The sequence below is a fragment of the Phoca vitulina genome, unplaced genomic scaffold, assembly GCF_004348235.1.
Source record: "Phoca vitulina isolate PV1807 unplaced genomic scaffold, GSC_HSeal_1.0 scaffold52, whole genome shotgun sequence".
Lineage (NCBI taxonomy): Eukaryota > Metazoa > Chordata > Mammalia > Carnivora > Phocidae > Phoca > Phoca vitulina.
In genome coordinates, this window is record NW_022589755.1 from 1865562 (window position 1) to 1879102 (window position 13541).

The window sequence follows — 13541 nt, forward strand, 5'->3', positions numbered from 1 at the left end:
CTCCATGCCTTTTCTGATTTGCCCGAACTCACTTTCCTTTCTTTAAAAAAAAATTTTTTTATTTAAATTCAATTTAGTTAACATACAGTATATTATAAGTTTCAGGGGTAGAACTTAGTGATTCATCAGTTGCATATAACACCAGTGCTCATTCCATCAAGTGCCCTCCTTAATGCCCATTGCCCAGTTACCCCGTCCCCCCACCCACCTCCCCTCCTGCAACCCTCAGTTTGTTTCCTATAGTTAAGTGTGTCTTATGGTTTGCCTCCCTCTCTCTGTAATTTACCTTCCCTTCCCCTATGTTCATCTTTTTGTTTCTTAAATTCCACATATGAGTGAAATCATAGGGTATTTGTCTTTCTCTGACTTATTTCACTTAGCATAATACCCTCCAGTTCTATCTATGTTGTTGCAAATGGCAAGATTTCATTCTTTTTGATGGCTGAATAAGATTCCATTGTGTGTGTGTATATATATATATATATATATATATATATATATATATATATACACATACATACACCACATCTTCTTTATCCATTATCTGTTGACGGACATCTGGGCTCTTCCCATAGTTTTTAATGTATGCATTTCTGAAGGATTGTTTTTCATTTTAAAGTAAACAACTCCTATTTTATAGAAAGGTAGAGCTCTCTTCCCTTTGCCCCCACAATGCCCCATACACCATGAACACCATTTTCTTATAATTTAAAAATAATTACTAGATTCATGAAAGTGGTTGCCTCTGGGGAGTAGTGGGGAAAGGTCTAGTTTTCACAGTACCTCTGCCTTTTCACTTTTCTACCCATGTGACTATATTACCTATTATAAGGTGTTTATAGTTTTCATAGAGCTGTGATCATTCTGTACGTGCAATAGTGTAGATCTTATTTTTCCACCCTACACCCTCCTGTCTCACCTCCTTGTCTGTTAGCACCTTGTTAACAGCTGCGCCAGAGTTTTCCATGTCTGGCTCTCCTCTGTTGTTTGAATGTTTGACTTAGTTCTGATTTTTCATAGTTTCATAGTGAACATGTTGGTGCTTAAATGTTTTTCCAAATTTAGGACTCTTTCCCTCGGGTAGGTTTTGCCAAATGGGAATCACTGGGTCAGGATGGGTATGATCGTTTTAAGGTTCTTGATACATACATCCAAGCTCCTTTGAAAACATTACACCAGTTTGCACTGCTGCCTATAATGTGATGGCGTGTGTTCCACACGTCCTTGTTGGCATTATGTATTAACAGCATTTTTCTCCTTTGCTAATTTAATAGGGGAAAGGGCATCTAATTCTAATTGAATTTATTTAGTTCTTAAGGAGGTTGAACATTTCCCTCTGTTTGTTAAGCAATTATATTTTTCCTCTCTTTGCATGATCTTTGTGGCTTTAATACCTTTCTATCAATTTAAGTAATCTCTTTATATAATAAATATATTAATTATTTCTCTTCATTTTGGCCATGTTTTGCCCAAATTGTTTGGCATTTTCTTTGAATTATTTTTTGACAAGGTTTCCCTTTTTATATAGTTCAATCCTTCCTTGTTCCAAGCCTACAAAATCTAAACTTCTCTAAACAGAGTGTTTTCATTATTTTATTTTTATATCTATTTTAACTACTCTTTAATTGACTTTGATGTATTGTGTGAAGTAATCAAAATTACCCATTCTTAATTGCTCCAACATCAATTATTAGTAAACGATTCAGTCATGTTATTTGTATAGTGTAGGATCTATTATCTGGACCATCTACTTTGTTTCATTGACTTGTCCTATTTTATCTTAGATCTATAGTCTTCTTAATTTTTGTGGCCTTATATTTGAGTTTTCTATCATTGTACCTTTAAAAAGTATATATGTGTGCATATTTATATGAAAAATATATAATTGCTATTCTTCTGGATGAAAATTTATGTTTATTAAAGTCTTTTGATTATAGTGACATGAACTTATAAATAAATTAGAGAAAAAAAAAAGCATTGTTACATTTAATCTTAGCATCCAGGAACATATTGTCCTTTCAATCAAAGTTTATAGTTTACTTCTCATCAGGTCACAAGTTTTCCTTAGTCATTCCTACATACTGTTGCAGTTCTGGGTTTCCTTGTGTAGGGTTTTTCTTTTTTCTGTTAAGAGTTCTCATAAAAAAAGCCAGCATTCCAGGAATGGGGTTACTTCAGTGTTGCCCCACTGCATGCATTCAAGCCAACCAAACCCCTGACTTCCAGAAGCAGCTGGGGGCCACAGATGCTCCTGAAATATTGATGTAAGCTGGGGACCCTTTCTCCAGGAAATCAGAGAAGCCTAGCAGTGTGCGTGGGTATGTGCATGTGTGTACCCACACACATACTTATGAATACGACCTCAGTGGGTCAGCCATGCCCCCACCTTAGCTTCAAATCTCTCCTCCCACTGACACTTCCAGTTGGGAAGCTCTGGGTTCAGTGCTGGTGCCCAGGCCATCAGGTCTCCTACAGGTGGGATCTTGAAGGAGGAAAGAAGTACAGGACCCACTGCCGTGGCACCTGGCCCACTTCAGCCTCTCAGGTAAAATGTTAGGCTTGGAATAAAGAGAAGGGATCTGAGCTGCAAAGAATCTCCACTATGATGTGTATCTGAGGGAGCCAGGTGGGCAGGATCGGGAAAGTCACGAAGAGGAAGGGAGATAATCCTCAACAAAGGACCTCCTGTTACAAGATCTTTGATTTTTCAAGAGATGCTGGAATGCTCAATTTTTATGTGATGTTTCCCAATATTTTAATGGAGGCAACTAATTAAAAAAAAAAAAACCCACTCAGGACCATAAAACATTTGTGGGCTATGTCTGGTCCATAGATCCTGTTTTGAGGCATCTGAATCACTATGGGCCAGATCCTCTGCTGGTTTCTAATCCTTATGCCTTGACTAGGTAGGGATTTAGAGTGACTAGATTGACAGCCCACAGAGATCAGGTCTTAATCCTTGGAACTTTTAAATGTTACCTTATTTGGAAAAGGGGGCTTTTCAGATGTGATCGAGGAGTTTGAGATGAAGAGATTATCTGGGTGGGCCCTAAATGCCACTAACATATCCTTATAAGCAGAAGGAGATCTCTCTCTCTCTCTCTCTCTCACACACACACACACACACACACACACACAAGATTTTAAGACTAGAATGATTCAGCCACAAAACGAACACCAGCAGCTGAAGAGGCAAGGAAGGATTGTTCCATGGAGCCTCCAGATTAAGGCCTTGCTGACATCTTGATTTTGACCCAGTGATACTGATTTCAGGTTTCTGACCTCCAGAACTGTGAAAGATGAAATTTGTTTTAAGCCCCCAGGTTTGTGGCAATTTGTTAAAGCAGTTACAGGAAACGAATACATCTAGGAACATCTTAGAAATTCTGAGGCTCCATCCCAGACCTACTGAACCAGAGATTCTGGAAGTGGAGCCCAGCACCCTGTTTTAACAAACCCTACAGGGGGTTCTGTTGAAAGCTAAAGTTCCAAAAACACTGGGTTGAAAAAGAGGTACCAGGCATTTTGTGCAAATGTGTTAATGGGGCCTGTGGCAGAACTGGAGATGAGCTTGATCTAAAGGCATTCATGCATTTGCATGAAGTGCTTGACCCCCATAGGCATATGAGCTTTTCAACCTTATCCTGACCAGTATTTCTCAAACTTCAGTGTACAATAAAGAGAAAGGTAATAAGCAAAACAAGGTGGTATGTGCTACAAAGAAAAAGATGGTAAATAGGCAGAGGGAGTGCCAGTTGAGAGGGCTAATTTTAGACTGGGTGGTCCAAGAAAAGCTTTCTGAAGAGGTGGCCCTATGAGAAGTCAGCCAAGGAACAACTGGGGAGGACAGGGTTCTAGGCGGAGGGAACAGCATGTGCAAAGGTCCTGAGGTCAGAAAATAGCTTAATGTTGGGAGGTAGTGGTGGGAGAGCAGTGTTGTCACAACCCGCTGGAGGAACTAAATGTGTACTGTGTGACTGTGCTTGGAGAGGGATCCTGAAAGCTTGTGCCTGGTTTCCTCCAGACTTCACCCCATGCGCCTCTTAGCTGGTTTTGCTTTGTATCCTTTTGCTATGATAACTCTTAGCCATGAGTATGACTATATGCTGAGTCCTTTGACCTCTTACTGAGTCACCACAATGGGGTGGTTTTGGGGACCCCTGAGGCATAGCCCCATGACTAATGTATAATGTGATGTTTCAGACCTCTTGGGGTGAATGAAATCTGAAGGTTTCACGTGCATAGTATGTTTTATTAAGAACTGCTGGAAGTTAGTTGCCACAAAGGTCTTCCTCACCCTCTCCGTATGCATAGGATTCTCCCTTGTATGGATCCTCTGATGTACTTTAAGGGATGAATCACAACTACTCAAGGCTTTTAGACATTCCTTACACTCACAGGTTGTCTTGATGTTGTGGGTCCGCTGGTGCTTGGTCAGGGAGGAGCAATACCTGAAGGTGTCCCCGCACTCCTTACACATAGAGGGACTCTCCCCGTTGTGAGTTCTCTGATGGAGGCTGAGGGAGGAGCTACAGCTGAAAGTCTTCTCACAGTCGCTGCATTTGTAGGGTTTCTCTCCTGTGTGGGTTTTCCGGTGCTCGATGAGGGAGGACCTGTACCGAAAGGGTTTCCTACAGTCGGGGCATTTATAGGGGTTCTCACCTGTATGAGTTCTCTGGTGATTAAGGGATGAGGCCCAGCTAAAGACCTTTCCACACTCACTGCATCCATAAGGTTTCTCCCCACTGTGGATCCTCCGGTGTTGGCTGAAGAATGACTGATCACTAAAGGCCTTCCCACACTCATTACATTGATAGGGTTTCTCGCCAGTGTGAATTCTCTGATGGGACATGAGGGCTGAGCGTTTGCTGAAGCCTTTCCTACATTCATTACAGAGAAATGGTTTCTTGCCGCTATGGATAATCTGGTGCTCCCTGAGGGAGGAGCTCTGCCTGAAAGCTTTGTCACAGTCCTCACACTTGTATGGTTTCTCTCCAGAATGAATCCTTTGATGCTGAATAAGGTTTGCCCTCTGGCTAAAGGCCTTCGCACACTCACTGCATTCATAGGGTCTCTCCCCTGTGTGGATCCGCCAGTGTTGAGTAAGGAAGGACTTGGAGCTGAAGGCTCTCCCACATTCAGGACATCTGTACCCTTTCTTCTCTGTGAAGCTGCTCGGAGATTTCACCAGGATTGGCATCTCGGGGAGGCTGTCCTCTTTGCAGGCCTTTATGAAGTTCATGTCCCAAAGTCCTTTCTTCTGGGGTGACTTTTCAGAGATGTTATGGTTTGAAGGTGTCCTGTTGTTAGGCCCAGTGCCCCAGTCTGAAATAAAGTTTTCAAAACTGCAAATTCCTGTAAGATGTGAGACAGAACACTGAAAATAAGATGGCTGCTCCATTACCCATTGTGACTATTAGTCTTGTCAGCCTGACCATGCTCTAGTCCCCAGGGATTTCAATCAAATACGAATCTTAAGTGTTGGTTAGCATTTACAATCACTTTAGGTAAAGGAAATTATCCATGATCATGTAGATGGACCTCATCCAATCAGTTGAAGGCCTGAAGAGCAAAAACTGAGGTTTCATAGAGAGGAAATTTTGCCTTAAGACTGCAGCATTAGCTCCTGCCTGTTTCCAGCCTGCTGGGCAGCCCCACACATTTTGGACGTACCAGCCCCACAAATGCATGAGTCATTTCTTAAAAGTAAATCCCTCAATATATACAATTTATTGGTCCTGTTTCTCTGGAGAATTCTGACTGATGTACCAGCTCTCTAGTGAGGCTGGACATCTGGGTCCAGTCTGGGTAAAGGAGGAAGCATGCACAGATTATAAAATCGGGGAAAGCAGGGTTGACCCACAGAGGAAGGAAATATGTCAAGGATGAACCCAGCTCATCTGGGAAGATGAGAACTTGGAAAGGGCAGACCAGGATACTGGGGCCTCAGAAAACCACGTGGGCTGAAGTGAGCCCTCACTACCTCACAGCCTGGTCTCAGGAGTTGGATCACATGCACATTCAATTTTAGGCCGCTGCTATTCTTCGGTGAGTCATGGAACTAACTCAGTCAGATTCCCAACTTTGACACTACTGACATTTGGGGCCAGATAATTCTCTCTTGTGGGGACTGTCCTGGGTATTGCAGGATGTTGAGCAGCATCCCTGGCCACTTCCACTCTGCACCAACAGCACCCTCTCAGCTGTGACAACTAAAAAAAAAATTTCTTTAGACACTGCTAAAGAACTGTCAACTCAGGGCAAAACCACTCCAGGTTGAGACCACTGCTTTAGTGGGTTGTGGTAAGAAGTTTTAAAAAATGAAACTGAATGGAGTAACAGAGTGCACTGTGTATAGTAAGGACAAGTATCATTTTATAAAATTTTTGTTTCAATTATATCAGATGGATACAAAGCATGTGCAGTGGGCTGGGAGGTAAAATGGGACTTCTACCAGGATTTTGGTAGAAACAAGTTGAGGAACACAGACATAGGGGCAGTCAATTCTATCACAGGGATTGAGCGAGACAGAGCCAGAGAAAGAGGCAGAGAGGGGCAGAGGCCGTAAAAGAAACAGGCTCTAAACTGAACTGAGATGTCCTACAGTACGTTCTCTGTGGGCACCCTTCAATGGGACCCCCACGACTGGGCCCTTGTTGACCCTCATCTGGGTTCTCCTCTTCTCCCCCACATACCCCAGCCATACACTGGCATATAATGAGTGTTCAGCAGGTGTCAGCTACCAATAATGGGTAACCCAAGTGTGGCCAATTAAAAAGCTCAATCCCCTGGCCTCCAATTGGCTTAATAAAGAGAACAGATGTGGTCTGATGGCATTAGGGCCTGCAACTTCCATTAGAACTTCTGGGAAAGAAAGGCTTCCACCCTGCTGGGACCACTGAGTGTCACTGAAGCCTGCTGCTGCCAGAAGTGGAAGGGGCCAGCCCGGGAGGGAAGCCAAGAGAGGAGAAAACAGAACTGAGAAACAGAGAGTGGGAGCCTGTAGAGGACCAAAGAGACTAAGGCCGGGAGGTAACACTTGAGCTCCTGGATCCAGCCATGCCTGAAGCCTGAGTCACCCTTAACTTTTCCATTATGTTCATCCAGATAGATGGACACTTCAGGGGAAGGAGGGTGGGAGGACCCTCAGAGGCACTGAGTGGCTGAACCCCATCCCAACAAGGTGCTGACACTCCTGATGCCCCTTGGCTTCTATGCAGTGAGGTGGGGTCTGAGTTCACTGATAAGTCACTTACCCAGTGAGACCAGGTTCCTGTAGTTCTCCAGCATGACGTCCCAGTATAGGGCCTTCTGGCCAGGACTCAGCTGCCCCCACTCCTCCTGGGAGAAGTCTACCACCACATCCTGGAATGCAATCAGCTCCTGGAATGACAAGGCCATGGCATGACAGCCCTTCACATGGCCATAGGGAAAAGGGGCCTGGGGTTGGGAGGGGAGTCAAAAAAGAAAAGAGTGGGTCAGGCTGGGTTCAGGACTCACCACAGCATGGCTGAAGCAGCATGTGGTGGTCCAAGAGCTAGAAGAGCCCACAGACTCATGGAGTCTGGCATCCCCGTGAGGTTCTACAGGAAGCTGCAATGCATTCAGTGTGACAAAGATTTACTGAGGTCGACTTATGCCGGGCGCCTTTCCAGGCACTAGGGATACAGACCAAAACCCTGCCCTGGTGAATCCCACATTCTAGTCAGGCTTAGACAATAAACCAGCAAAACAGAGCATGTTAGATGGTGCTAAGTGCTACAGAGAAAAACAAGCAGGCAGGGACGACAGTGATGGGAGATTACATGCCAGCTAGAGTGGTCAGAAGAGACGTTACAGGAAAGTGACTCTGGACAAAGACCTGAGGGAGGTGAAGAGATGTGTGCCACGTGGCTATTGGAAGATGCCAATATTTACTGGCACTGCCGATATTTTAAAACGTGGATATTCGTACAAAAATCCAAATGATCAGTCTTGAAAAACAGGAAGCTTTTACATTGCAAAGCCTGGATTCCTGCAGTGACAACATGCTGGAGCCAGGTCACAGTGGCCCCTTTAGATGGGCTGTGTTTCCCACTATGACACAGTAGGACCCCCCAACCTCCCCACCTCTGGGATCTCAAACTCAAGAGCCTATGGGGGCTAGCCAGGTAATGGGAATGAATGAAGTGGACTGCCTGTATGCTTCTACCTTTCTTGAAACGCATGGCCCTCCTTCATCTTGCTTCCATTTCTCCCTTTTCTGATGGAAGTAATTCTCTGCGGACACAGGATTCAGTTGCTGGGGACTTGTAGGGAGGGGTGGGGATTGCGGCAAACTGGAAATCCCTCTGTCCAAAGGGGGCGCCCCTACTCAGCCCAGCTAACAGCTGTCATGGAACACTGGCCTAGTGTTGCTACCCTGAATGCAGCCCTCTGACCCTGCTTGGTGCATTCATGGATCTCCCGCAGCACTTAGCACCCCTGAATGACCAGGCTGATGTGTTTGTTGAGTGTCTCCCACATCATTCCTGGTCTCCATACAGCAGGGGCCCCGTCAGTCTCAACAGCACTGCATCCCAGTGCCTACAGGGTGCCCCGCACACAGGAGGCCCACAGATACCTGCTGACTAACAAGTGAAGCACACCCACCATCACCACTACCACACCAGGTCTATGTGCTCCGCACACAACCAGGAGCGATGTCCTGTCTTTCAGAACCCAGTGGCCTTTCCAGGGGAGACCAGTGAAGACTGACTTACCTGGGGCCTTGCAGTCACAAGCCCGGGAACCATGCCCTCCTCTTCAGAGAACCTCTCCTGGTGGAGGCCTGAGACCCGAGCTGGGGGAGGAGGAAAGAGTGGTGAGAGGAGGCCCAGCTGGGCCATCATACCAGCCCCTCCTCTGGGACCTGGAATGACCACGTCCCTTGTTGGGGTTGGAGGAATGGGTTAAAGTGGCCACTGTTTCCTGCAGCCTGATCCAAGCTGAGAACTCAAACTCTGGAAACAAGTTACTTGGGTTTGAATCCCATCTATGACCCACTAACTGTATGACCTTGGACAAGTTCTAGGACCTGTCTCTGAGACTCAGTTTCCTTATCTGAGAAATGGGGATAAGAATAGGATCTACCTGCCGGACGTGGTAAGCATGAGCCCATTACTGTGGCGGATGGTGTCACTGCCCCCGTTCTTCACGCTCCCTATAGCTATACCCTCACCGTGTATCTCTGCAGTGATCTGTCACCTTAAGTGTGGTGCCCTTCCCCCACCTCGACATCAGGTCTGGCCTCGTAACTTGTGTCGACCAGTGGTGGCCCTCACCTGCTCACCACCTCACTGCCCTGCTGCTCCTCCGGCATCCCAGGCTCATTTCTGCCTTAGGGCCTTTGTCCTCGCCCTTCCCTCTGCCTACAACACTCTTCCTCCCCCTTCTCCTCACTATTCAGGGTTGAGCCGAGACCTCCGTCCTCAAGAGGGTATTTCTAACTGCCCAAACTCAATGAGTGTCCTGGCCCCTCAGTCACTCTGTCCTGCTGCCCTCTGGTGTTTCCTCCAGAGCATTTATCAGTGACGGGCATTACTTTATGCTGTTCGTCACTAGAACGTAGTTCCTTCACAACCCACACCGTCCAGGAACAAAACTTCACAGGCATCCTCTCGGAATCCCATACACAAGGGACAATGACACCTACAGATGACACACAGCCACACAGACTCACTACAGGGTGACCACCTGGTTTAGATACGGTTGTCAAACTTACGCACGAGCACAACCACCACATTGTTCACTTCCTCAGGCAAGTGCCCGGTAGCCCTTCCCACAGGGACATCCAGCATCGCACAGCGACATATCACAACCCACCACGTAAGCCCCTCGCACACAAAATCACAGGCATGAACCCAACTCCATTACGCAGTCACACAAGTCACACAGGACTCCGTTCCCCATCGCGCGCAATCCCATACAAACCCATAAAATGACAAACTGCCATCTACCCTCGCTACACACAGATGTGCACTCAGTCACACAGACCCAGGCGTGAGGACAAACTCACACACCAAGCCCTGTCCACACGCCACAGGCACACCCAGCCTCAAGCAGGCGGTGGACGCTCAGACAAAATCACAGACACACAGCCCTTGAGAGACAACTTCAGACACTCAGGAAATCCCACCTCAGCTCTGACAAACCCTCGGCGACGCCCCGCACTCCACGCGCAGGGCAGCGGCCGCTCGCCGCAGGCGCACGCGCACAGGAACACGCAGAGACGCCTCACCACACAGACTTCGCTGGATCACAGACACACCCGACACTACATGCCCTCGTCGCACACACACTCGCACCGAGTCACGATCACAAAGTCACACTCAGGAAAGGACGCTCGCTCGCCCGCCGCGCGCACCACACCCGCCACGGGGGAGCCTCGACGCAGCCCGGCCGGAAGCGGAAGCGTTCCCCGCGCCCGGGCGCAGAGCACTCTGGGAGTTGTGGTCCAGAGAGCGGCGCGCGGGCGTTACGTCCCTGTGGCGCCGGGGCTTCGTCCTCCCTCGGACCAGCTCCCCTTGTCTGAGAAGTAGGAACTAGCCCTGCAAAGCTGGAACTCCCCGGCTCGGAAGTGAGAAGTAATACTCCACAAATGGTAAGGGACCGGAAGGCGATAAGGGGAGAGGACGATGCTGCTGAAAGAGGCGGCTTGGAAAGGTCTCTTCATCTTCAAAGACGTGACATTTGAAGCGCGTCTCAAGCCGGTGCAGCGGCAGCGACGCTCCAGTTTGGGGAAGGAGCGAGTGCAAAGGCCCTGAGGCAGGGAGAAGATTGATGTGTTTGAAGAACTGCGGTAACGCCAGCATAGCTCGGGATGAAAGATGCAGGCGAGGGTGCCGGGGAGGAGGCTGCAGAGCCCGCCCGAGGCAGTGAGAGGGCGCCGAAGGGCCGCAACAGGGGGGTGGCGCGTCCTGATTTATACTTCCACAGGAACCCTCGGCTTCTGGGTGGAGGGTGAGTTTGGGAAGGTAAGAGTGGAGGCCGGGAGATCGGAAAGGAGGCCGTCGCAGTAGTGCAGACAGAGATGCTGGTGTGCTGGCGAGGGTGGGGGCCACGGGCGTGCTGTGAACTGCGTGGGTGTAGACGTGCAGTGAGGGACACATTGGGTGTGGAGTGTAATGGGAGGAGGTGCGGTAAGAGACGTCAGTATGCCTGCTGGGTTTCCGCCCCGAGTGCCACCAAGTGGGTGGAAACGGGGGAGGGTGCAGGTGTGGAGGAGGAGGAGGGAGCTGCGCGCAGACGTGTGGAGTCTGAAGTACTTGCTACACATTCACGCGAAGTGGTTTCACATCAGTGTGTTCATTCACTAACCAATTATTGAGTTTCTATTAAGCACAGCAACCGTCTCCTAAAACCTCCCCACAAAATGTCTTAACAAAGTAAGGTCTTTTGTTTGTTTGTTTTTAAGATTTATTTATCTATCTTTAGAGAGGTGGGGGCAGAGGGAGAAGGAGAGAGAATCTTAAGCAGGCTGCACGCCCAGCATGGAGCCTGACGCGGGATTTGTGATGTGCGGTCCTGGGTCCCCTGTGTGCTCGAGCGGGCTCGCACATCTCACAGGGTTCATTTTAAATGTTCAGAAATGTCGCAAATCGGTGGTTAGGTTGTGGACTCCTGGTTTGATCTCAGCTGTGGTGAGATTATTTACACGAGGGGAGCTGGCAAATGCTACAATATATATATATATTTTTTTTTTTCAGAGAGCTGGCTTTCCAGCACACTGTTGGGTAATAGGAAACAAACACATGTAATCTCTACCTTCATTCAGCTTTCATTCTAGTGTGTGGGGGATAGATCTGTAAACAAATAACTAAACAATTCATTGAAACTGCAATGCTTATTTTGAAGAAATGGGAGTTCTGAGAGTATAGAAGGAAAATGACCTAGGCTGGCCAGCAGGGGTGATCAGGAAGTGGTATTTGAGCTGTGATCTGAAGGCTGAGCAGCAGCTTTAACGTGGGAAGTAAGATGTGTTTTATTGACAAGGTGTCATAGTTTGATTGGCATTGTCTTTTTCTTTCTTAGTGGAATGTAAAATAAGAGACTATCTTCCAGTCAGTGGTGGTTTGAATTCAAGTGCACTTATTAATCTGATTAGGGAAGGGTTGTCTGAACCGGGTTTGTGGAGCCCAAATTGGCCATGCAGCTGTGGCACGAGGAAGTGTGGAGAAGGGGATGAGAAACCATTAAGTGCTCAGAGGTCCCAGCCCTCCGACTCCAACTAACACCACGGCAGCTCTGACTTTCGTTTTTTGTTGTTCTGCGTCACATTTGTTTGTTCAGAGAAATACATACTGAACACCTAGTGTGTGCCAAACGGTATGTGACACGCAGGGGATACAGCATTGAAGAAAACAGCTCCGCTCTCATGGAGGTTATATTTGGAAGGAGGGGGATGGGGATTTGAGACAGAACAAACAAACGGAATGATCTAGGTAATTACAGACGGTGATAAATGCAAGTAGATAATAAAACAAAATGAGGGCATTGAGAGTGACCAGGAGGTGACCTGCTTTGGATAGGACGGTTGTGGAGGATCCTTCTGAGGAGATGACGTTGGAGCTGAGACCTACAGGATTAGAGAGAGCCGGCTACCCAGGGATCCAGGGATACACCAGTGCCTGGATGTTTTCTATCTGGCTGAGTAGATCTCGGGTAATTATGGGAGTGAATCCCATCACCTTTGCTATATTCTTTTGGCTAATTATACATCACAAGTTTCTTCCACACTCGGGGAAGTGGATTATACAAGGATGTGATTCATTAGTGATCACTTTAGGGTGTGTCTGCCACACCCAGGTGATCTCTAAAGATTTGTCTAATCTAACTGGCTCATCACATGCTCCTTTTCTCTTTTTGGACAATTTATGTCTCTCCCAAGGGTTATGCATTTGATCAAGAGCTTGGTATTCTCAAGTAAAAGAGGACTCTTCAATCCTCAAGTTGGTAGCACAGCCACCATCTCCTAAAACCTCCCCACAAAATGTCTTAACAAAGTAAGGGTTTGTTTTTTTTTTTTAAAGATTTTATTTATTTATTTAATAGAGAGAGAGAGAGAGACAGCGTGAGGGGGAACACAAGTAGGGGGAGTGGGAGAGGGAGAAGGAGGCTTCCGGCCGAGCAGGAAGCCTGATGCGGGGCTCGATCCCAGGACCCCGGGATCATGACCTGAGCCAAAGGCAGTCACTTAACCAACTGAGCCACCCAGGCACCCCAGGGTTTTTTTTTTTTTTTAAGATTTATTTATTTATTTTTAGAGGGGTGGGGGCAGAGGGAGGAGAGAGAATCTTTTTTTTTTTTCTAAAGATTTTATTTATTTGAAAGAGAGAAAGATAGCGAGAGCAGGAACACAAGCAGGGGGAGTGAGAGAGGGAGAAGCAGGCTTCCCGCCGAGCAGAGAGCCCGATGCGGGGCTCGATCCCAGAACCCTGGGATCATGACCTGAGCCGAAGGCAGACGCTTAATGACTGAGCCACCCAGGTGTCCCAAGGTTTTTAAAGTCATAGAGAAATACA

The 13541-nt window shown here is 47.2% G+C and overlaps 1 protein-coding gene across 1 annotated transcript; it reads right to left on the minus strand.

The window, feature by feature from the left end:
- Window positions 1–3293: 3293 nt before the first annotated feature.
- On the minus strand, window positions 3294–10429 carry LOC116622034 (zinc finger protein 501-like). Its single transcript, XM_032388162.1, has 4 exons — window positions 10390–10429; window positions 8742–8821; window positions 7257–7440; window positions 3294–5355 (listed from the first exon to the last, which is right to left on the minus strand). Exons 2-4 carry the CDS (start codon window positions 8772–8774, stop codon window positions 4124–4126), a joined length of 1449 nt encoding a protein of 482 aa, XP_032244053.1. The 5' UTR covers window positions 8775–8821; window positions 10390–10429; the 3' UTR covers window positions 3294–4123.
- Window positions 10430–13541: the final 3112 nt, after the last annotated feature.